The sequence below is a fragment of the Eptatretus burgeri genome, chromosome 15 (assembly GCF_056783735.1).
Source record: "Eptatretus burgeri isolate ZD-2024b chromosome 15, Ebu_testis_v1, whole genome shotgun sequence".
Taxonomy (NCBI): domain Eukaryota; kingdom Metazoa; phylum Chordata; class Myxini; order Myxiniformes; family Myxinidae; genus Eptatretus; species Eptatretus burgeri.
The window spans coordinates 1,860,566-1,883,600 of NC_140975.1; the positions used below are offsets into that span (position 1 = coordinate 1,860,566).

At 52.8% G+C, this 23,035-nt stretch overlaps 1 protein-coding gene across 3 annotated transcripts in view; it reads left to right on the top strand.

The window, feature by feature from the left end:
* The first annotated feature begins 3,347 nt into the window (after nt 1-3,347).
* The window catches only part of PGM3 (phosphoglucomutase 3), a 74,258-nt gene continuing 54,570 nt past the window's right edge, over nt 3,348-23,035 (top strand). For 2 of the 3 annotated variants that reach the window (XM_085858083.1, XM_085858086.1), the window contains exon 1: nt 3,348-3,542. In XM_085858083.1, the coding sequence (XP_085714209.1) occupies nt 3,540-3,542 (3 nt within the window). In that variant the 5' untranslated portion in view covers nt 3,348-3,539. Of the gene's footprint in view, nt 3,543-3,598; nt 3,736-23,035 lie in introns of those variants that run through there. The other variant, XM_085858084.1, reaches the window with a different exon arrangement.

A 23,035-nucleotide genomic window follows, 5' to 3' on the forward strand; every position in this document is an offset into this window, starting at 1 on the left:
ATAAAGCTAATGCTTTTTTGTAATTTAGATAAATTAATAGACGAAAACAATCACAAGTCTGTAAGCTTGGCAACAAAAACAAAAACCATTTTATACACTCATGTTCCAATGGGAAAATGACTTGCAACGTCATCAGTCAGATGGCAGTTTTAATTAGAATTCAAAGGCAGTTAAAAAAAATTGATCAGCGGAACTTAAATGAGAGCTCCAAAGAGAAAGGTGAAGCAAAGCAAGGGAGGCTAAAGGAGTGACAATATTAAAAAAAAATACACCCGTGTGGGAGTGACGGTCATTTCTGCGAGACAATATATAGCCTCCTGAAGGTAGGGCAGTTTTTGCAAACTTTGAAGTCACGTGACATGAAAACGAAAGCGAAATTCGAAAATCCGTCCTGACCAAATTTAGATATTGTCCCATAGATTCATATGCCACAATCAAATTCAAGATTGCTTGAGAAATGTAGGAGGAGATAGATTTTCAAAATCGTCATTTTCGCCTTTTTTGCCAACTTTGAAGTCACGTGACACGAAAACGAAAGCGAATATCGAAAATCCGGCCCGATCAAAATTTAGATATTGTCCCATAGATTCATTTGCTACAATCAAATTCAAGATCGCTTGAGAAATGGCGGAGGAGATAGAATTTGAAAATCATCATTTTCGCAACTTCAAAGGCCTCGTGACCTTGACCTTGACCTTCGGTGACCTTGAAAGTCATACCATCGTGTACGTCTCATCGACCTCTATCAGGATCACTAATGACCAGATCTCCCACTTCAACTTCATTGTGAACGGACGGACGGACCCATCTTACCCTTTTTCTTACCAATATTATTAGGTCATTGGAAATGATCTAAAAAGAAGTTCCTAACTATTAACAAATACTTCAAGGAGAAAGAGAAATGACAGAGGATGGTGACACGGCTTTGGCAGACATGGCTGCTAGCAATATAAAACATGCGGCTTCGGCACTCAAGCAAGCACTACAACAAAACAGTGAAGGAATGGCTGGCTTGATAACAGGCTGATTGGTAATGGAACACCTTAACATGGCTTCTTTACTTTTTAGAAGGGGGGAAAAGAGCAATAAAACATGGGAATTCCTCCAGATTTTTTGAAGTCAAGACGAAAGCAACATCGGCGGACTGAGTGTGAAAATAACACTGAGTAATTTTTTTGGGGTGGGGGGGCTTTTGGGCCGACATACGTTTTGTGCCCTGGGCCCCAAAAAATCTTATCTGCCTCTGCCTGAGCCACAGTTCCAACTGCTAAAAACTGGTCATTTGTCAAATTCGGACATTGTTTGACTCTCCGGGTGGTGTTTCGTCCAGCGTCTCTGGGTGGTTTAGGCATGGCACATGGTCTAAAAGGTGATAAACGATGGAGGCATGACTCATGATCTGAAAGGGGATAAAGGATGGAGGCATAACTCATGGTCTTGTACGGTATAAAGGATGGAGGCACGCCACATGGTCTAAAACGGGATAAAGGATGGAGGCACGTCTCAATGTCTAATATGGGATAAAGGATGGAGGCACGTCTCAATGTCTAATATGGGATAAAGGATGGAGGCTCGTCTCAATGTCTAATATAGGATAAAGGATGGAGGTACGTCTCAATGTCTAATATGGGATAAAGGATGGAGGCACGTCTCAATGTCTAATATGGGATAAAGGATGGAGGCACGTCTCAATGTCTAATATGGGATAAAGGATGGAGGCACGTCTCAATGTCTAATATGGGATAAAGGATGGAGGCTCGTCTCAATGTCTAATATGGGATAAAGGATGGAGGCACGTCTCAATGTCTAATATGGGATAAAGGATGGAGGCACGTCTCAATGTCTAATATGGGATAAAGGATGGAGGCACGTCTCAATGTCTAATATAGGATAAAGGATGGAGGCACGTCTCAATGTCTAATATGGGATAAAGGATGGAGGCACGTCTCAATGTCTAATATGGGATAAAGGATGGAGGCACGTCTCAATGTCTAATATGGGATAAAGGATGGAGGCTCGTCTCAATGTCTAATATGGGATAAAGGATGGAGGCACGTCTCAATGTCTAATATGGGATAAAGGATGGAGGCACGTCTCAATGTCTAATATAGGATAAAGGATAGAAGCATGACTGATGGTTGAAAAGGGGATAAAGGATGGAGGCACGACTCGTGGTCTAATATGGGATAAAGGATGGAGGAACGACTCATGGTCCAAAAGGGGAGAAAGGATAATCCTGTAGTTCCCGTTCACTGCGTCCTTTAAACACGACTATAACTACGCATGATACATTCATTTTTGGGGTATCGGAAGATCTTTGAGAGGAGCTGGAGAGCAAGCTGACCTGACTGGACGTGTGCATAAAAAATGACCACCACTCGGCACCCCTCCCCCCACCACTTCGCACCCCCCACTACCCGCACCCCCCACTACCCGCACCCCCCACTGCCTCACACCCCCCACTACCCTGCACTCCCCCACTACCCCGCACCCCCACCTCCATCACCCCGCACCCCCACCACCCTGCACCCCCTCACACCACCCCGCACCCCCACCACCCTGCACCCCCTCACACCACCCTGCACCCCCACCTCCACCACCCTGCACCCCCACCCCACCACCCTGCACCCCCCACCCCACCACCCTGCACCCCCATCCCACCACCACCACCCTGCACCCCCAACCACCCTGCACCCCCACCCCACCACCCTACACCCCCCACCACCACCCCGCACCCCCACCACCCTGCACCCCCACCACCCTACACCCCCCCCACCACCACCCCGCACCCCCACCTCCACCACCCCGCACCCCCACCCCCACCACCCTGCACCCCCACCCCCACCACCCTGCACCCCCACCCCCACCACCCTGCACCACCACCCTGCACCCCCACCCCCACCACCCTGCACCCCCACCTCCACCACCCCGCACCCCCCCCCATCCCCATCAGATTCACCAGTAAGGAGTCAAGACTATTGCTGGATGCACGTGTTCTATCAACACCAACTATCTACAAAGAATTTTAAAAAATTTACTTTCACGTCTGTAAATACGTTCTCCTGCCATCGACAACGAAACAAGCAAAGTCTTTCTGATTGTGCGTTGTAAGATAGTTCCTCCTACGAACAAGCCCAGTGTTTCTGATTGGGCGTTTGAGATAGCTCCTCCTCCGAACAAGTCCAGTGTTTTTGATTGGGCGTTGTGAGATAGCTCCTCCTACTAATAAGCCCCGTGTTCCTGAATGGGCGTTGTGAGATAGCTCCTCCTACTAACAAGCCCCGTGTTTCTGATTGGGCGTTGTGAGATAGCTCCTCCTTCGAACAAGTCCAGTGTTTCTGATTGGGCGTTGTGAGAAAGCTTCTCCGACTAACAAGTCCATTGTTTCTGGTGGGCGTGGTGAGGAAATCCACCAATGAAAGCCAAGGCGTTTACAATTGGGCGTGGTGAGGAAATCCACCAATGAGAGCCAAGGCGTTTACAATTGGGCGTGGTCACATCACCTGGACGTCTGAGTGCTGCTGAGAGACTGGTCGTGGATGGTAAATAACGCCGCGGTACAATGGATGGGTGTACACTGTACAGTACAGTACGGAATGATGTATCACAGCTAGATTGTATTTCATCGTCTCCTCTTTCACGGACTCACTGCGGTGGACATGATGGTTGTTTAATATCCAAGCGGAAGCTGCAGTTGATGAATCGAGTTTTTATTTAAATCCGTGTGACGATTTGGTAATTGACTGAATCTCGCCCTCCCTGGTAGATGTGGATGTGGTTATTCCTTCATGAAGTGTGTGTGTGTGTGTGTGTGTGTGTGTGTGTGTGTGTGTGTGTGTGTGTGTGTGTGTGTGTGTGTGTGTGTGTGTGTGTGTGTGTGTGTGTGTGTGTGTGTGTGTGTGTGTGTGTGTGTATGTATGTATGTATGTATGTATATATGTGTATATATATATATATATATATATATATATATATATATATATATATATATATATATATATATATATATATATATATATGTTGTGTGTGTGTGTGTGTGTGTGTGTGTGTGTGTATATATGTATATATATATATATATATATATATATATATATATATATATATATATATATATATATATATATATATATTGTTGTGGTTACCAAATTCGCAAACCACCATTCAGGTCCCTTAGGTGAGGTATCTCGGTAAGTACATGTGTAGTTAGGCCCAAACCCGTTGTCTAGTGGGAATACATGTCATTTATGCGTGCTGCGACTCTTCAGGATAGCCGTTTTTCTTTTACTATCTTTATTTTGGACCAACCGCCATTGTTACCACCACCAGTCACAACATCAACCACCAACCACAACGCCGCTTCACCACAACCGCCACGACCTTCACGTCACACCTCGCAACCGTCGCATCGCCACCGTTCTTGCGCCGCTTGTGGGTACCGGTGTTGGACTCGTGCAGGGCGCGCGCCGAACAGCGTGTACAAAATCACGGATTTTGTGCTTCAAAAACGACACACGCCCACTTTTTGCCGTCCAATCGGTGAGCGAGGGGCGAATTGGCCCCGCCCCCAGGGCGTTGGAGGGCGATCGATATATGCAAATTTATGGATCAAAAAGCATTCACGCCCACTTTTTCTCGGGCCAATGGGGAGCGAGGTGAAAGGTCGAAGGGAGGGGGTCAAAGATGAGAGGGCGAAGCCACGGGGCTGATATAAGCGACCGTGTTCGTCAGTCCAGTGAGTAGGAGAGTCGAGAACAGAGAGTTAAGACTTCGCGGGCGGTGGAGTTGGCAAGAAGGAGCTGGTCGTCGTGTGCGTTGGAGTCGGAGCGGAGGGGACGGAGCTGTGGAGAGGCGGCGAGGGCAGACGAGGGGGTGCTCGCGTCGTGCAGGGAGCTGCACCACAGGGAGGCCGACAGCGCGACCTGGCCGAGGTGGAGACGCTCGTCGTGGGGCAATAAAAATCCTCTATACCCCGAGCATCAGCAACCCCCTCCTGTTTCCCCCGCGCTGAGATAGTGCGACCAAGGGGGCCCCTTTCCCACCCCCTACCAGACACTGCCCGCGAGGCCCGCGGAGTTGAGGCACCATCGCCGCTCCGCGTCTCATCACCAGACGGGTAGGCCCGACCCGGTCTCGGCCTCAGGCCCGCCTCATCCTTGAGGGTATTCTTTCCTTGGTTTTGGGTATGTGTTGTCGGCGCCGTCTGTGAAGTAAAATTGTATAAGTGTTGCCGTGTGCTCGTGTAATCGGTAGTAGATCTGCATTGTCGCATTTGCTTTTTGTGTAAATTGAATTGTGTTTTTCTTTTCTGTGTGCTTTTGGTGGAATTGAATATGTGTGCTTTCCGTTCATCGCGAATAAATGTGCTTTGTGTCGAACTGTTTCCCGCTTCGCTTCGTCATTTCCTTCATTGAATCCTCATCTTGCTTCACGTAAAGGGTTGGTAGTGGGCTGAATACGCCCGATAATTAATCGAACCGTCGAGGTCGACGATAACACCGCTCGGTTATCCCGATAGTACGGAACGGGTCGCTTAAGTGGCCCGTGTCCGAAGTCGACCTGCGGCGAGGTGCGATCGCCCGGTCTACCCTCCGCGTGGGTACTTAGGTAGGTCGAATTTGGCGAGCAACCCTATCCCACGCGGGGGCTGATTGACTCGATCGCGGTGAGACCAAAAGGTCCACCCGTGACTGGTTCCCGGCGTTAGTCCGAGAGGGTCACGACTGGATTGTCCGTCCGGTGGGCGACGTGCCGCAATTCGAGTTTCGTGGCCGTCAGCACGCCGGCGGGCGCGAATCCGCAACACTGGTGTCAGGTCGTGCGATACAAATTCATCGCCCTCCTCGCGGCACTGGTATCGGAGAACAGGAAAACGGGCTCTCCTGTCTCCGGCTAAATTCACGGGAATCGGTCCAGGGGTGAGAGAAGCGACCCCCGATTCCCTCCAAATTACGAGCGAGCAAATTAACCCTTTAAGAGAAGCAAGATGGCGTCTCAAGGCGAGCGGGAGCCGGGGGTATTAGAAATGTATATGTGTAGTAATGTAGAATCCATGGTCCAGGATGGAATCCCCGTGCAGGAAATGTTGATTGTGCAGGAACACGGACTCGCCCAACTGAACCCAGAGCCCGAAATGGGTGCGGCAGCGGCCGCGGTGTATGACACCTCCCCCCCCTCTCCACCAAAACCCTTCCCCAACCCCTGCCGAAACGGCTCACTTAAGCGCACCCGACATAGCCCAGCTATTCACAATGCTGGCGGCAATGACAGCAAGGATGGATGCGAATACACAACAAATGGACGAAAAGATGGATGCGAATACAGCAAGGATGGATGCGAATACACAACAAATGAACGAAAAGATGGATGCGAATACACAAAAGATGGATGCGAATACACAAAAGATGGATGCGAATACACAACAAATGAACAAAAAGATGGATGCAAACGCAAATGAATTTATAAACGAAATGAAAAGCATGGGCAAGCAAATAAAAAAAGAAATGAAAGAACTACGGGGTGAGACGCAGAACATGGGCCGATGCCTGCAGGCGGGCATGAAGGCCGTGACCAGGGAGCTGGGAATGGCGACTCCACGTGTGGGAGCAAACGAGCTGGAAGGGGGTGCAACGGCTGACAGGCCCGCGGTGGAGGCGGGTAAAAAAATAATTCGGGGGGCGTGTTGGGCGAGGGTCGTGGCAGAAGAATCGACGGTGACCAAAAGGGAAAAATTAAAAGGGGAGACCAGAACGTGTGAGACGAGACACGAGGTGACGACGACAGAAACTTATAAATGTATAGAGACACGGGAGACAGAAAAAATAGAGGAGAGACAACACGATGAAGACGGGGTAAGTGACGCACACACACACACGGAGGTAGTGGAGGATAATGGGGGTGAGCTGGCGGACTGGGTAGAGACCCAGTGCGAGCACCTGGATGGCCTCCTCCAGGAACGAGGGGAGGGAGTATGCCCCCTTGAGGCGAGTCACGACCAGGTGAGTTCGGTCGTGCTTTGCGAGGTTGAGGGGAGGAGTGCTGTGGACAGGTGCACGGAGAGCTTGGGGGGTATAGAGGCCCCGGAGACCCTTGTGGGGACACGAATCCCCAGTGTGGTTGTCCCTGTGTGTGTGGTGCAAGGTGTGAGTGCGTCCCCGTGTGTGGAAGCGACCCCGTGTGTGAGTGGTGTGGTGGCGATGGAGCCAGAGTACGTGCTTCCCAGCACGCCGTGCGTGGGTGAGGCACCGTGTGTGAGTGAGGCCGTGTGTGTGAGTGAAACGGCCAGTGTGAGTGAGGCACCGCGGGTTAGTTCCCCCGCGTGTGTGGGTGAGGCACCGTGTGTGGAAGAGACCGCGTGTTTGAGTGTCGCCGTGTGTATGAGTGAGGTACCGCGGGTGAGTGCCCCCGCGTGTGTGAGTGAGGCACGGAGTGTGGATGAGGCACCGTGGGTGAGTTCCCCCGCGTGTGTGAGTAGTATGGTTTGTGTGAGTAGTGAGGCACGCGTGAGTGAACGGCCGTATGCAAGGGAGACCGTGTGTGTGAGAGAGCGGTATGTGAGGGAGATGTCGGTTGGCATGCGGGAGCACGCAGCCGCGTCTCCCGGTGTGAATGGAATGGAATTGAGTGTGTGCGTCGTAACACGCAGGTGTGCGTGGGTGGAATGGAGGCGACGACGGCGACATGAGAAGAACGAAAGCCGAGTAGCGGCTGTAGTTGTTTCGGGGACCGTGCCGGGTTCACCCAGCAGTGAGCACGCGGTCCGTGCTGTGCAACGCACGAGGCCACCACGTGCTCGCTTGCGAGAGTGAAGTCCCGGTCCGGAAACGCACGCGGTGGATTTGCCGATCCCGCGGACGGACAAAGTTTAGGCAGGTAAACGGATTTGGACCGGACGGGTTCTCCACGTGATCGTGTGTGTTAAGCTCCAACGGGCAAAGCACATGTGTTCGCGTGGGGAACCCCTCGAGACGTGGGGCTTGTGTTTTTTTTATGCGCACGGTGACGTCATGGCTGCACGTGGGGTTGGAATCCGGCAGGAGGGGTATCCCTGCCGGATGGTAACGTCCAAGGAGGGACGAGGAACACGTGCAGCTGCATGACGTCACGGCCAGGTGCAAAGTGCGCGAGCTCTGAGTTGCCGCGCAGGTGCTGCGCATGAAAAAAAAAAGAGCAAGCCTCACTTTCGGGTGCACAGGATTCCTGGGCAAGGGGTGGAAGACCCCCTTACTAGGGCACAGGATGGAAACTAGTTAGGGGGAAGGGTTAGCTTAGTTAGACCGACTTCATGGGGCAGGGGTAAGTCCTCATGGAGTCCGTGGAATGGATTAGTTAGAGGGATTATAGCGAGATTTAGGTTGGGTAAATAATTTTTGGGACATTTTGGAGACAGTGACAGACTTGTGAATGTGTAGAGGGGACGTAGCTTAGCTACGTAGTGTTAAAAGGAACGTGCTGTAGTTTAAGGGATGACGTGGGAGCACGAGTTAGTTAGGGGATGCAGATAGAAGGATGGCAGAGTTCAGTGGTGTGTGTGTTGAAGAGTTGGTGAGTGAAATTGAAGCATGTGCTTGGTGAGTGAGTGAGGCCAGCGGGTCTGTGTGTATGGAGTGAATGGGGAATGCATGGTGCGATGAGTGATTGGGGGGAGGAGTGACTCCCGCCCAAGGGACCCCGGGGTCAGTATAAAGTGAGTGAGGGGGTTAGTCAAATTGAAAAATGGAGGTCGTTTTGTTGTTGGTGGGAAAGTAGGCTCGAGACCCATTTGGAGGGGTGCAGGAGCCCTGTTGACGGGCTTGGGAGCGTGGCTGCGAAAGGTGAGTATCGCTGAGTGGGTACCCCGGGCACCAGGCTAGTCGGCCGCGGTAGGCCATGGGCCCATGGGGGGCCGGGATAGAGTAGTGGGCACGGGTGCGCCTGCTTGGTGCGGGGGCCCGGGGCGCCATTAGCCGCGTGGGCAGTGTTGTGGGCACGGGTGACCCTCGGAAAGGGGCCCGGGAGGCCGGCCTGCCACGTGTGCGTTTCAGGGGAGGTGCCATGGGGGGCACTCCCCGGTGTTAGGGAGCTGGTAGGCTCGGAGGCAGTGTAGTGCCCGGGGGTGCCATAGCGGGAGAATCGGCAGAGGGTCGTGCCTGCCAAAGGGAGCCACGTGTCCCAGCCATGAGACCGTGTGAGGGCACGGAGAGAAAATTGGGGGGCGAGGCCCGAAATTGTGAGGACACCAACACAGGCGACGGGAATCTGGGTTGTTAGAACCAATAGTTTAAGCGAGAGGCGCTTGTTGAAAGCCCCGGGGTAGTTTAACAGTTAAATGGTTAGGGTAGATTAGGAAGTGTACCCCTCCGCACCATCTATCCCCTCGCTCTCGTTGTGGGCCGCTGGACCCACTTTGGGTAAGATCGCCGAACTCTGGGGAGGCCATTCTGAGGCTTGAGTTGGGCCTCGACACAGGACGCTAGCTCTCCCTTGTTCCCCTCCGGGAAGGGAACGTAGGGGTTGGGAGTAGGCTAGGTGACAGGATAGGTTAGCCGAACAAAGACGATAAAGGGGGTTAGGGGACGATTTATAGTGGGGAAGTAAAAAAAAAAAAATAATAATAATAATAAGTTGGGGCTAAATTGGGGTTTGACAAATTAAGGGAGTGGGTATGTACAGTGACAGGCAAAGGCGATAGGTTGGGAGGGAGACAGGTAGGTAGGTCCGAGCCCGCCTTCCAAGTGGCCAGCACCACCGCACTCCCTCCACCAACCTCCACGGAACGGCAAAGGCTGGCCACTTCATCGGCTGGCCGTGTTTTGCTTCAAGGCCTGTGCCGGCCACTTCAGCCGGCTGGCTGTTTTTCTTCAAGGCCTGTGCCGGCCAACTTCATCTGCAGCTGTGGTACTTCAAGGCCTGTGCCGGCCAGTTCATCTGCCGGCTGTGTTTGCCTGCAGCGGCCTTCTTCTGCGGGCTGTGTTTGCCTGCTGCCTTTGCCATGCCATGCCCACTGCCCCTGTTCACCAGCCCCCGTTCAATTTTTGCTTTGCCCCCCCCCCCTGTTCATTTCCATGTGTGCCAGGATCCGCAAGGCAACAGTTTGCAAGCTGCAAGAACTGCCCTGTTGGCAGCTACAACACGGGCCTGCAGTGGCGGCCCGTGCACCGTGTTTGTGTTCATCCATCCATTCGTTGTGCTCATTGCGTGTGCCACTTGAGCTGGCACGGAGACTGCGTTGTGCAGCCCATGCACCGTTGTGGTTCACTGCGTTCAGTTCAAAAGGGAAGGCCTTGGACTGCTTGTGAGCAGCCAGCCACGTTCCCTGTCACCTGCATTGTTTGAGCCAGAGACTGCATGCGGGCAGCCTGGCTCCCTGCTAACTGCTTTCTTTTTGCAGAGTTCAATGATCCTGGGCCATGGTTTAGTGTAAAATTTGTAAGTTAAGGTTAAGATGTACTGTACATATGAGTGCGCCCCCGGCATGTCTGTCCTAGCGCCGGCAATTTTATTTAAGTCGTCCGTGTGAGTGAGTTTGTTGAGGTAGTTACGCAGCCCTCAGGTTATTTATTTTGGGGACACGAATACCATGAATGTCGCACTCAGGGATCCGTAGGTAAAATGTACTAGGGGAAAACTACACATGATGGCACACGAAAATTTGACGACTCGGGACGAGTCTGTAAAAAGGGGAGGGGGTAGTGTTGTGGTTACCAAATTCGCAAACCACCATTCAGGTCCCTTAGGTGAGGTATCTCGGTAAGTACATGTGTAGTTAGGCCCAAACCCGTTGTCTAGTGGGAATACATGTCATTTATGCGTGCTGCGACTCTTCAGGATAGCCGTTTTTCTTTTACTATCTTTATTTTGGACCAACCGCCATTGTTACCACCACCAGTCACAACATCAACCACCAACCACAACGCCGCTTCACCACAACCGCCACGACCTTCACGTCACACCTCGCAACCGTCGCATCGCCACCGTTCTTGCCCCGCTGTGGGTACCGGTGTTGGACTCGTGCAGGGCGCGCGCCGAACAGCGTGTACAAAATCACGGATTTTGTGCTTCAAAAACGGATCAAAAACGACACACGCCCACTTTTTGCCGTCCAATCGGTGAGCGAGGGGCGAATTGGCCCCGCCCCCAGGGCGTTGGAGGGCGATCGATATATGCAAATTTATGGATCAAAAAGCATTCACGCCCACTTTTTCTCGGGCCAATGGGGAGCGAGGTGAAAGGTCGAAGGGAGGGGGTCAAAGATGAGAGGGCGAAGCCACGGGGCTGATATAAGCGACCGTGTTCGTCAGTCCAGTGAGTAGGAGAGTCGAGAACAGAGAGTTAAGACTTCGCGGGCGGTGGAGTTGGCAAGAAGGAGCTGGTCGTCGTGTGCGTTGGAGTCGGAGCGGAGGGGACGGAGCTGTGGAGAGGCGGCGAGGGCAGACGAGGGGGTGCTCGCGTCGTGCAGGGAGCTGCACCACAGGGAGGCCGACAGCGCGACCTGGCCGAGGTGGAGACGCTCGTCGTGGGGCAATAAAAATCCTCTATACCCCGAGCATCAGCAACCCCCTCCTGTTTCCCCCCGCGCTGAGATAGTGCGACCAAGGGGGCCCCTTTCCCACCCCCTACCAGACACTGCCCGCGAGGCCCGCAGAGTTGAGGCACCATCGCCGCTCCGCGTCTCATCACCAGACGGGTAGGCCCGACCCGGTCTCGGCCTCAGGCCCGCCTCATCCTTGAGGGTATTCTTTCCTTGGTTTTGGGTATGTGTTGTCGGCGCCGTCTGTGAAGTAAAATTGTATAAGTGTTGCCGTGTGCTCGTGTAATCGGTAGTAGATCTGCATTGTCGCATTTGCTTTTTGTGTAAATTGAATTGTGTTTTTCTTTTCTGTGTGCTTTTGGTGGAATTGAATATGTGTGCTTTCCGTTCATCGCGAATAAATGTGCTTTGTGTCGAACTGTTTCCCGCTTCGCTTCGTCATTTCCTTCATTGAATCCTCATCTTGCTTCACGTAAAGGGTTGGTAGTGGGCTGAATACGCCCGATAATTAATCGAACCGTCGAGGTCGACGATAACACCGCTCGGTTATCCCGATAGTACGGAACGGGTCGCTTAAGTGGCCCGTGTCCGAAGTCGACCTGCGGCGAGGTGCGATCGCCCGGTCTACCCTCCGCGTGGGTACTTAGGTAGGTCGAATTTGGCGAGCAACCCTATCCCACGCGGGGGCTGATTGGCTCGATCGCGGTGAGACCGAAAGGTCCACCCGTGACTGGTTCCCGGCGTTAGTCCGAGAGGGTCACGAATGGATTGTCCGTCCGGTGGGCGACGTGCCGCGATTCGAGTTACGTGGCCGTCAGCACGCCGGCGGGCGCGAATCCGCAACAATATATATATATATATATATATATATATATATATATATATATATATATATATATATATATATGTTGTGTGTGTGTGTGTGTGTGTGTGTGTGTGTGTGAGTGTGTATATGTATATGTATATATGTATATATATATATATATGTATATATATATATGTATATATATATATATATATATATATATATATATATATATATATATATATATGTTGTGTGTGTGTGTGTATATATTGTTGCGGATTTGCGCCCGCCGGCGTGCGAACGGCCACGTAACTCGAATCGCGGCACATCGCCCACCGGACGGACAATCCAGTCGTGACCGTCTCGGACTAACGCCGGGAACTAGTCACGGGTGGACCTTTCGGCCTCACCACGATCGTGCCAATCGGCCCCCCGCGTGGGATAGGGTTGCTCGCCAAATTCGACCTACCAAAGTACCCACACGGAGGGTAGACCGGGCGATCGCACCTCGCCACAGGTCGACTTCGGACACGGGCCACTTTAAGCGACCCGTTCCGTACTATCGGGATAACCGAGCGGTGTTATCGTCGGCCTCGACGGTTCGATTAATTATCGGGCGTTATAGCCCACGACCAACCCTTTACGTGAAGTAAGATGGAGATTCAATAGAGGAAAAGACGAAGCGAAGCGGGAAAACAGTTCAACATAAAGCACATTTATTTCACGATGAACGGAAAGCACACATATACAATTACACCAAAAGCAAATGTAAAGGAAGAAGAAACACAATATTACACAAAAAGCAAATATAAAAGAGAAGACAATGCAGAGCTATCCGACTACCGAGCACACGGAAACACTTGTACAATTTTACTTCACAGACGGCGCCGACAACACATATACCCAAAGCAAAAGAAAAGGACCACCCTCAAGGATGAGGCGGGCCTGGGGCCGAGACCGCGTCGGGCCTACCCGTCTGATGATGAGACGCAAAGTGGCGGTGGCGCCCCAACTCCGCGGGCCTCGCGGACAGTGTCTGCAAGGGGGTGGGAAAGGGGCCCCCTTGTTGCACTATCTCAGCGCGGGGGGAAACAGGAGGGGGTTGTTGATGCTCGGGGGAAAGGAGGATATCTCCCTGTCTCGGGTCCCGCGACGAGCGTCTCCACCACGATCTCGGTCGCGCTGCCGGCCTCTCCCTCCGCAGCTCCCCGACTCCGACGCGAGCACCCCCTCAACCGCCTTCGCCGCCGCCGCCTCTCCACAGCTTCGTCCGATCGCCCTCTCCGTCTCCTCTCTTGACTCGTCCCAACTCTTCACTGGCTCCGCGAACTCCCCACTCTTCTCGACTGACGAACGCGTCCCCTTATATGCCCCGTGGCTTCGCCCCTTCACCTTTGACCCTTTACCTCCGACCCTTCACCTCTAACTGGCTCCCCATTGGACCGAAGAAAAGTGGGCGTGAATGCTTTTTGATCCATGAATTTACATATAGCGACCACACTCCAACGCCCTGGAGTCGGGGCCAAATCGCCCCACGCTCACCGATAGGACGGAACAGAAGTGGGCGTGAGTCGTTTTTGATCCGTTTTCTTCGGAAAGTCTGTGATGTTTCTGAACACGCTGCTCGGTGCGCGCCCTGCACGAGTCCAGTATCGGTGCCCACAAGTGGCGCAAGAATGGTGGTGATGCGATGGTGGCGAGTTGTGACGGTAAAGGTCGTGGCTGTTTTTGTGAAGCGGCGTTGTGGTTGGTGGTTGTTGTGTGATGGCTGTTGAGACGTGGTTGGTGGTGGTAGTAATGGCGGCTGGTCCAAAATAAAGATAGTAAAAGAAAAACGGCTATCCTGAAGAGTCGCAGCCCGACTGAATGACATTTATTCCCTCAAAACAACGGGTTTGGGCCTAACTACACATATACTTACAGAGATATCTCACCTAAGGGACCTGAATGGTGGTTTGTGAATTTCGTCAACCACAACTATATATATATATATATATATATATATATATATATATATATATATATATATATATATATATATATGTTGTGTGTGTGTGTGTGTGTGTGTATATATATGTATATATGTATATATGTATATATATATATATATATATATATATATATATATATATGTTGCGTGTGTGTGTGTGTATGTATGTATATATATATATATGTATATATATGTATATATATATATATATATATATATATATATATATATATATATATATATATAATATTGTTGCGGATTCGCGCCCGCCGGCGTGCGAGCGGCCACGTAACTCGAATCGCGGCACGTCGCCCACCGGACGGACAATCCCGTCGTGACCCTCTCGGACTAACGCCGGGAACTAGTCACGGGTGGGCCTTTCGGCCTCACCACGATCGTGCCAATCGGCCCCCCGCGTGGGATAGGGTTGCTCGCCAAATTCGACCTTCCTAAGTACCCACACGGAGGGTGGACCGGGCGATCGCACCTCGCCGCAGGTCGACTTCGGACACGGGCCACTTTAAGCGACTCGTTCCGTACTATCGGGATAACTGAGCGGTGTTATCGTCAACCTCGACGGTTCGATTAATTATTGGGCGTATTTAGCCCACGACCAACCCTTTACGTGAAGTAAGATGGAGATTCAATAAAGGAAAAGACGAAGCGAAACGGGAAAAACAGTTCAACATAAAGCACATTTATTCCGCGGCAAACGGAAAGCACACATATACAATTATACTCCAAAAGCAAATATAAAAGTGACACGACAATTCTGCACAAAAAGCAAATGTAAAAGTGACACGAAAATTCTGCACAAAAAGCAAATGTAAAAGAGAAACACAATGCAGATCTACTACCGACTACCGAGCACACGGCAACACTTATACAGTTTTACTTCACAGACGGCGCCGACAACACATATACTCAAAGCAAAAGAAAAAGGGACCATCCTCAATGATGAGGGGGGCAGACGGGCCTGGGGCTGAGACCGCGTCGAGCCTACCCGTCTGGTGATGAGCCGCAAAATGGCGGTGGCGCCCGGACTCCGCGGGCCTCGCTGGCACTGCCTGGAATGGGGTGGGAACGGGGCCCCCTTCTCACACTATCTCAGCGCGGGGGGAAACAGGAGGGGGGTTGTTGATGCTCGGGGGAATGAGGATATCTCGCTGGCTTGGGTCCCGCGACGAGCGTCTCCACCGCGACCTCGGTCGCGTTACCGGCCTCCCCTCTCCGCAGCTCCCCGACTCTGACACGAGCGCCCTCTCGACTGCCTTCGCCGCCGCCACAACTCTCCAACTCTCCACTCTTCTCAACTCCGTCCAACTGCTTTCCTCTTCTCAGAAACTCTCAACTCTTTCCAACTCAACTACTAACTCTTCCCAACTCAACTACCTTTTTGGCGAGCGAACGCGGCCCTTTATAGCCCCCGGGGCTTCGCTCCTTCACCTTCGACCCTTCACCTCTGGCTGGCTCCCCATTGGACAGAGGAAAAGTGGGCGTGAATGATTTTTGATCCGCGAATCTGCATATAGCGGTTATACTCCAACGCACCTGGAGGCGGGGCCAAATCGCCCCACGCTCGCTGATAGGACGGAACAGAAGTGGGCGTGAATCGTTCTTGATCCGATTTCTTCGGAAATGCTGGTGTTTTTGCACCCGCTGCTCGGTGCGTGCCCTGTACGAGTCCAGGATCGGTGTCCACAAGTGGCGCGGGAATGGCGGTGATGCGATGGTTGCGAGAGCGAGATGTGACGGCAAGGGTCGTGGCTGTGGTTGTGAAGCAGCGTTGCGGTTGGTGGTTGTTGTGTGATGGCTGTTGAGACGTGGTTGCTGGTGGTTGTGGTGGTAGTAATGGCGGCTGGTCCAAAATAAAGATAGTAAAAGAAAAACGGCTATCTAAAAGGGTCGCAGCCCGAATGAACGACATTTATTCCCTCTAAACAACGGGTTTGGACTAACTACACATATACTTACAGAGATATCTCACCTACGGGACCTGAATGGTGGTTTGCGAATTTTGTCAACCACAACAATATATATGTTGTGTGTGTGTGTGTGTGTATGTATATATATGTATATATATATATATATATATATATATATATATATATATATATATATATATATATATATATATATATATATATATATTGTTGTGGTTACCAAATTCGCAAACCACCATTCAGGTCCCTGAGGTGAGGTATCTCGGTAAGTGCATGTGGAGTTAGGCCCAAACCCGTTGTCTAGTGGGAATACATGTCATTTATACGTGCTGCGACTCTTCAAGATAGCCGTTTTTCTTTTACTATCTTTATTTTGGACCAACCGCCATGATCACAACCACAACATCAACCACCGACCACAACCACCGCTTCACCACAACCGCCATGACCTTCACGCACACCTCACAACCGTAGCATCGCCACCGTTCTTGCCCCGCTGTGGGTACCGGTGTTGGACTCATGCAGAACGCGCGTCGAACAGCGTGTACAAAATCACGGATTTTGTGCTACAAAAACGGATCAAAAACGACACACGCCCACTTTTTGCCGTCCAATCGGTGAGCGAGGGGCGATTTGGCCCCGCCTCCAGAACGATCGATTTATGCAAATTTGTGGATCAAAAAGCCTTCACGCCCACTTTTTCTCGGGCCAATGGGGAGCGAGGTGAAAGGTCAAAGGGAGGGGGTCAAAGGCGAAGTTACGGGGGGATAAAAGGACGGTGTTCGTCAGTCAGAAAGAGTCAGCAGAACGAGAACGAGGAGTCGGAACGAGAGAGTCGCAAACGAGAACGAAAGAAGTCTGGAGCCCGAAGCCTGCAGTGGCTGGAGAAGCTGAAGAGAGTCGGACGAGGGGGTGCTCGCGTCGGTGCCAGGAGCTGCACGCCCGAGGGAGGCCGGCAGCGCGACCTGGCCGAGGTGGAGACGCACACCAGGGATAATAAAGATCCTCTATACCCCGAGCATCAGCAACCCCCCTCCTGTTTCCCCCCCGCGCTGAGATAGTGCGACCAAGGGGGCCCCGTTCCCACCCCCTGCCAGGCACTGTCCACGAGGCCCGCGGGTTGCGGGGCCATCGCCGCTCCGCGTCTCATCACCAGACGGGTAGGCCCGACCCGGTCTCGGCCTCAGGCCTACCTCATTCTTGAGGGTATTTCTTTTCCTTGGTTTTGGGTATGTGTTGTCGGCGCCGTCTGTGAAGTAGAATTGTATAAGTGTTGCCGTGTGCTCGGTAGTCGGTATTAGCTCTGCACTGTGTTTTCACTTTTATGTTTGCTTTTTGTGTAAATGGAATTGTGTTTTCTTTTTTTGTGTGCATTTGGTGGAATTGTATTTGTGTGCTTTCCGTTCGTCGCGAATAAATGTGCTTTATTGTTGAACTGTTCTCCCGCTTCGCTTCGTCTTTTCCTCCATTGAATCCCCATCTTGCTCCACGTAAAGGGTTGGTAGTGGGCTGAATACGCCCGATAATTAATCGAACCGTCGAGGTCGACGATAACACCGCTCGGTTATTCTGATAGTACGGAACGGGTCGCTTAAGTGGCCCGTGTCCGAAGTCGACCTGCGGCGAGGTGCGATCGCCCGGTCTACCCTCCGCGTGGGTACTTAGGTAGTTCGAATTTGGCGAGCAACCCTATCCCACGCGGGGGCTGATTGGCTCGATCGCGGTGAGACCGAAAGGTCCACCCGTGACTGGTTCCCGGCGTTAGTCCGAGAGGGTCACGACTGGATTGTCCGTCCGGTGGGCGACGTGCCGCGATTCGAGTTACGTGGCCGTCGCACGCCGGCGGGCGCGAAAACCGCAACACTGGTGTCAGGAGTGGGATACAAATTCATCGCCCTCCTCGCGGCACTGGTATCGGAGAACAGGAAAACAGGCTCTCCTGTCTCCGGCTAAATTCACGGGAATCGGTCCAGGGGTGAGAGAAGCGACCCCCGATTCCCTCCAAATTACGAGCGAGCAAATTAACCCTTCACGAGAAGCAAGATGGCGTCTCAAGGCGAGCGGGAGCCGGGGGTATTAGAAATGGATGTAGAATGTGTAGAATCCATGGTCCAGGATGGAATCCCCGAGCAGGAAATGTTGATTGTGCGGGAACACGGACTCGCCCAACTGAACCCAGGGCCCGAGGTGGGTGCGGCAGCGGCCGCGGTGTATGACACCTCCCCCCCTCTCCACCAAGACCCTTCCCCAACCCCTGCCGAAACGGCTCACTTGAGTGCATCCGACATGGCCCAGCTATTCACCATGCTGGCACAAATGAATGCGGCAATGACAAATGAAATAAAAAACGAAATGAAAGACATGAACAAACAAATAAACGAAAAGATGGATACATTCACAAACGAAATAAAACGCATGAAAACTAAAATGGAAACAAACATGAAGGAAGAAACGAGAAAGCTACGGGGTGAGACGCAGAACATGGGCCGATGCCTGCAGGCGGGCATGAAGGCCGTGAGCAGGGAACTTAAAATGGCGACTCCACGTGTCGGAACGAACGAGCTGGAAGGGGGTGCAACGGCTGACAGGCCCGCGGTGGAGGCGGGTAAGGAAAAAGTAATTCGGGAGACAAGAGACGAGGTGAAAGTAATTGCGAGGGAGAGAAAAGAACAATTAATACGGAAAGCAAGGATGAGGTACGCGGAGATCGTGAAAGAGCAAGGAGTGAAAAACAGGGAAGGACGGGAGCGACTTAAAGAGAAAGCAAGGTTGACCTACATAAAGATAAGGGAAAGACGCCAGAAAGAAGCAGAGACCAATAAACACGATGAAGACGGGGTAAGTGACGCACACACACACACGGAGGTAGTGGAGGATAATGGGGGTGAGCTCGCGGAGCGTGTCGGGACCCAGTGCGAGCACCTGGATGGCCTCCTCCAGGAACGAGGGGAGGGAGTATGCCCCCTTGAGGCGAGTCACGACCAGGTGAGTTCGGTCGTGCTTTGCGAGGTTGAGGGGACGAGTGCTGTGGACGGGTGCACGGAGAGCTTGGGGGGTGTAGAGGCCCCGGAGACCCTTGTGGGGACACAAATCCCCAGTGTGGTTGTCCCTGTGTGTGTGGTGCAGGGTGTGAGTGCGTCCCCGTGTGTGGAAGCGACCCCGTGTGTGAGTGGTGTGGTGGCGATGGTGCCAGAGTGCGTGCTTCCCAGCACGCCGGGGGTGGATGAGGCACCGCGGGTTAGTGCCCCCGCGTGTGTGGATGAAACGGCCAGTGTGGATGAGGCACGGAGTGCGAGTGAGGCACCGCGGGTGAGTGCCCCCGCGTGTGTGAGTGAGGCACGGAGTATGGATGAGACACCGCGGTTGAGTGCCCCCGCGTGTGTGGATGAGGCACCGCGGTTAAGTGCCCCCGCGTGTATGAGTGAGGCACGGTGTGTGGATGAGGCACCGCGGGTGAGTTCCCCCGCGTGTGTAAGTAGTATGGTTTGTGTGAGTGGTGAGGCACCGTGCGTGAGTGAACGGCTGTGTGCAAGGTCGCTGAGTGCCAGGGAGACCGTGTGTGTGAGAGAGCGGTATGAGAGGGAGATGTCGGTTGGCATGCGGGAGCACGCAGCCGCATCTCCCGGTGTGAATGTGATGGAGTGGACTGTGTGCGTCGTAACACGCAGGTATGCGTGTGTGGAATGGAGACGGAGACGGCGACAGAGGAGCGAAAGCCGGGTAGCGGCTGTAGTTGTTTCGAGGACCGTGCCGGGTAAACCCAGCAGTGAGCACGCGGTTCGTGCTGTGCAACGCACGAGACCACCACGTGCTCGCTTGCGAGAGTGAAGTCCCGGTCCGGAAACGCACGCGGTGGATTTGCCGATCCCGCGGACGGACAAAGTTTAGGCAGGTAAATGGATTTGGACCGGACGGGTTCTCCACGCGATCGTGTGTGTTAAGCTCCAACGGGCAAAGCACATGTGTTCGCGTGGGGAACCCCTCGAGAAGTGGGGCTTGTGGTTTTTTTTTGCGCACGGTGACGTCATGGCTGCACGTGTGGTTGGAATCCGGCAGGAGGGGTATCTCTGCCGGATGGTAGCGTCCAAGGAGGGACGAGGAACACGTGCAGCTGCATGACGTCACGGGCAGGTGTAAAGTGCGCGAGCTCTGAGTTGCCGCGCAGGTGCTGCGCATGGAAAAAAAAAAAAAAAAAGCAAGCCTCACTTTCGGGTGTACAGGATTCCTGGGCAAGGGGTGGAAGACCCCCTTACCTGGGCACAGGATGGAAACTAGTTAGGGGGAAGGGTTAGCTTAGCTAGACCGACTTCATGGGGCAGGGGTAAGTCCTCATGGAGTCCGTGGAATGGATTAGTTAGAGGGATGATAGCGAGATTTAGGTTGGGGAATTGATTAATGGGATTATTTGGAGACATGGACAGACTTGTGAATGTGTAGTGGGGACGTAGCTTAGCTACGTAGTGTTAAAAGGAACGTGCTGTAGTTTAAGGGACGACGTGGGAGCACGAGTTAGTTAGGGGAAGTAGTTAGAAGGATGGCAGAGTTCAGCGGTGTGTGTGTTGAAGAGTTGGTGAGTTGTGAGGTGAGTACTTGTTGAGTGAGTGAGGCCAGCGGGTCTGTGTGAGTGGAGTGAATGGGGAATGCATGGTGCGATGAGTGATTGGGGGGAGGAGTGACTCCCGCCCAAGGGACCCCGGGGTCAGTGTAGAGTGAGTTAGCTGGGTTAGTCAAATTGAAAAATGGAGGTCGTTTTGCTGTTGGTGGGAAAGTAGGCTCGAGACCCATTTTGAGGGGTGCAGGAGCCCTGTTGACGGGCTTGGGAGCGTGGCTGCGAAAGGTGAGTATCGCTGAGTGGGTACCCCGGGCACCAGGCTAGTCGGCCGCGGTAGGCCATGGGCCCATGGGGGGCCGGGATAGAGTAGTGGGCACGGGTGCGCCTGCTTGGTGCGGGGGCCCGGGGCGCCATTAGCCGCGTGGGCAGTGTTGTGGGCACGGGTGACTCTCGGAAAGGGGCCCGGGAGGCCGGCCTGCCACGTGTGCGTTTCAGGGGAGGTGCCATGGGGGGCACTCCCCGGTGTTAGGGAGCTGGTAGGCTCGGAGGCAGTGTAGTGCCCGGGGTGCCATAGCGGGAGAATCGGCAGAGGGTCGTGCCTGCCAAAGGGAGCCACGTGTCCCAGCCAGGAGACCGTGTGAGGGCACGGAGAGAAAATTGGGGGGCGAGGCCCGAAATTGTAAGGACACCAACACAGGCGACGGGAATCTGGGTTTATAGAACCAATAGTTTAAGCAAGAGGCGCTTGTTGAAAGCCCCGGGGTAGTTTAACAGTTAAATGGTTAGGGTAGATTAGGAGATGTACCCCTCCGCACCATCCATCCCCTCGCTCTCGTTGTGGGCCGCTGGACCCACTTTGGTTATAGATCGCCGAACTCTGGGGAGGCCATTCTGAGGCTTGAATTGGGCCTCGGCACAGGACGTTAGCTCTCCCTTATTCCCCTCCGGGAAGGGAACGTAGGGGTTGGTAGTAGGCTAGGTGACAGAATAGGTTAGCCGAACAAGGACGATAAAGGGGGTTAGGGGACGATTTATAGTGGGGGAGTAAAAATAAAAACAACAGAAAAAAATTAAGTTGGGGCTAAATTGGGGTTTGACAAATTAAGGGAGTGGGTATGTACAGTGACAGGCAAAGGCGATAGGTTGGAAGAGAGACAGGTAGGTAGGTCCGAGCCCGCCTTCCAAGTGGCCAGCACCACCGCACTCCCTCCACCAACTTCCACTGACGGCAAAAGCTGGCCAACTTCATCGGCTGGCCGTGTTTTGCTTCAAGGCGGAGGTCGGCCAACTTCATCGGCAGCTGTGTGCTGCAAGGCCTGTGCCGGCCAGTTCATCTGCTGGCTGTTTTTCTTCGAGGCCTGTGCCGGCCTGGTTCTGCGGGCTGTGTTTGCCTGCAGCGGCCTTCTTCTGCGGGCTGTGTTTGCCTGCTCACCTTTGCCATGCCATGCCCACTGCCCATGTTCACCAGCCCCGTTCAATTTTTGCTTTGCCCCCCCCCCCCTGTTCATTGCCATGTGCGCCAGGATCGTAAAAGCAACAGTTTGCAAGCTGCGAGAACTGCCCTGTTGGCAGCTACAACACGGGCCTGCAGTGGCAGCCCGTGCACCGTGTTTGTGTCCATGCATCCATTCGTTGTGCTCATTGCGTGTGCCACTTGAGCTGGCACGGAGACTGCGTTGTGCAGCCCATGCACCGTTGTGGTTCACTGCGTTCAGTTCAAAAGGGAAGGCCTTGGACTGCGTGTGAGCAGCCAGCCACGTTCCCTGTCACCTGCATTGTTTGAGTCAGAGACTGCATGTGGGCAGCCTGGCTCCCTGCTAACTGCTTTTCTTTTGCAGAGTTCAGTGATCCTGGGCCATGGTTTCGTGTAAAATTTGTAAGTTAAGGTAAGATGTACTGTACATATGAGTGCGCCCCCGGCATGTTTGTCTTAGCGCCGGCAATTTTATTTAAGTCGTCCGTGTGAGTGAGTTTGTTTAGATAGTTACGCAGCCCTCAGGTTATTTATTTTGGGTACACGAATACCATGAATGTCGCACTCAGGGATCCGTAGGTAAAGTGTACTAGGGGAAAACTACACATGATGGCACACGAAAATTTGACGACTCGGGACGAGTCTGTAAAAAGGGAAGGGGGTAGTGTTGTGGTTACCAAATTCGCAAACCACCATTCAGGTCCCTTAGGTGAGGTATCTCGGTAAGTGCATGTGTAGTTAGGCCCAAACCCGTTGTCTAGTGGG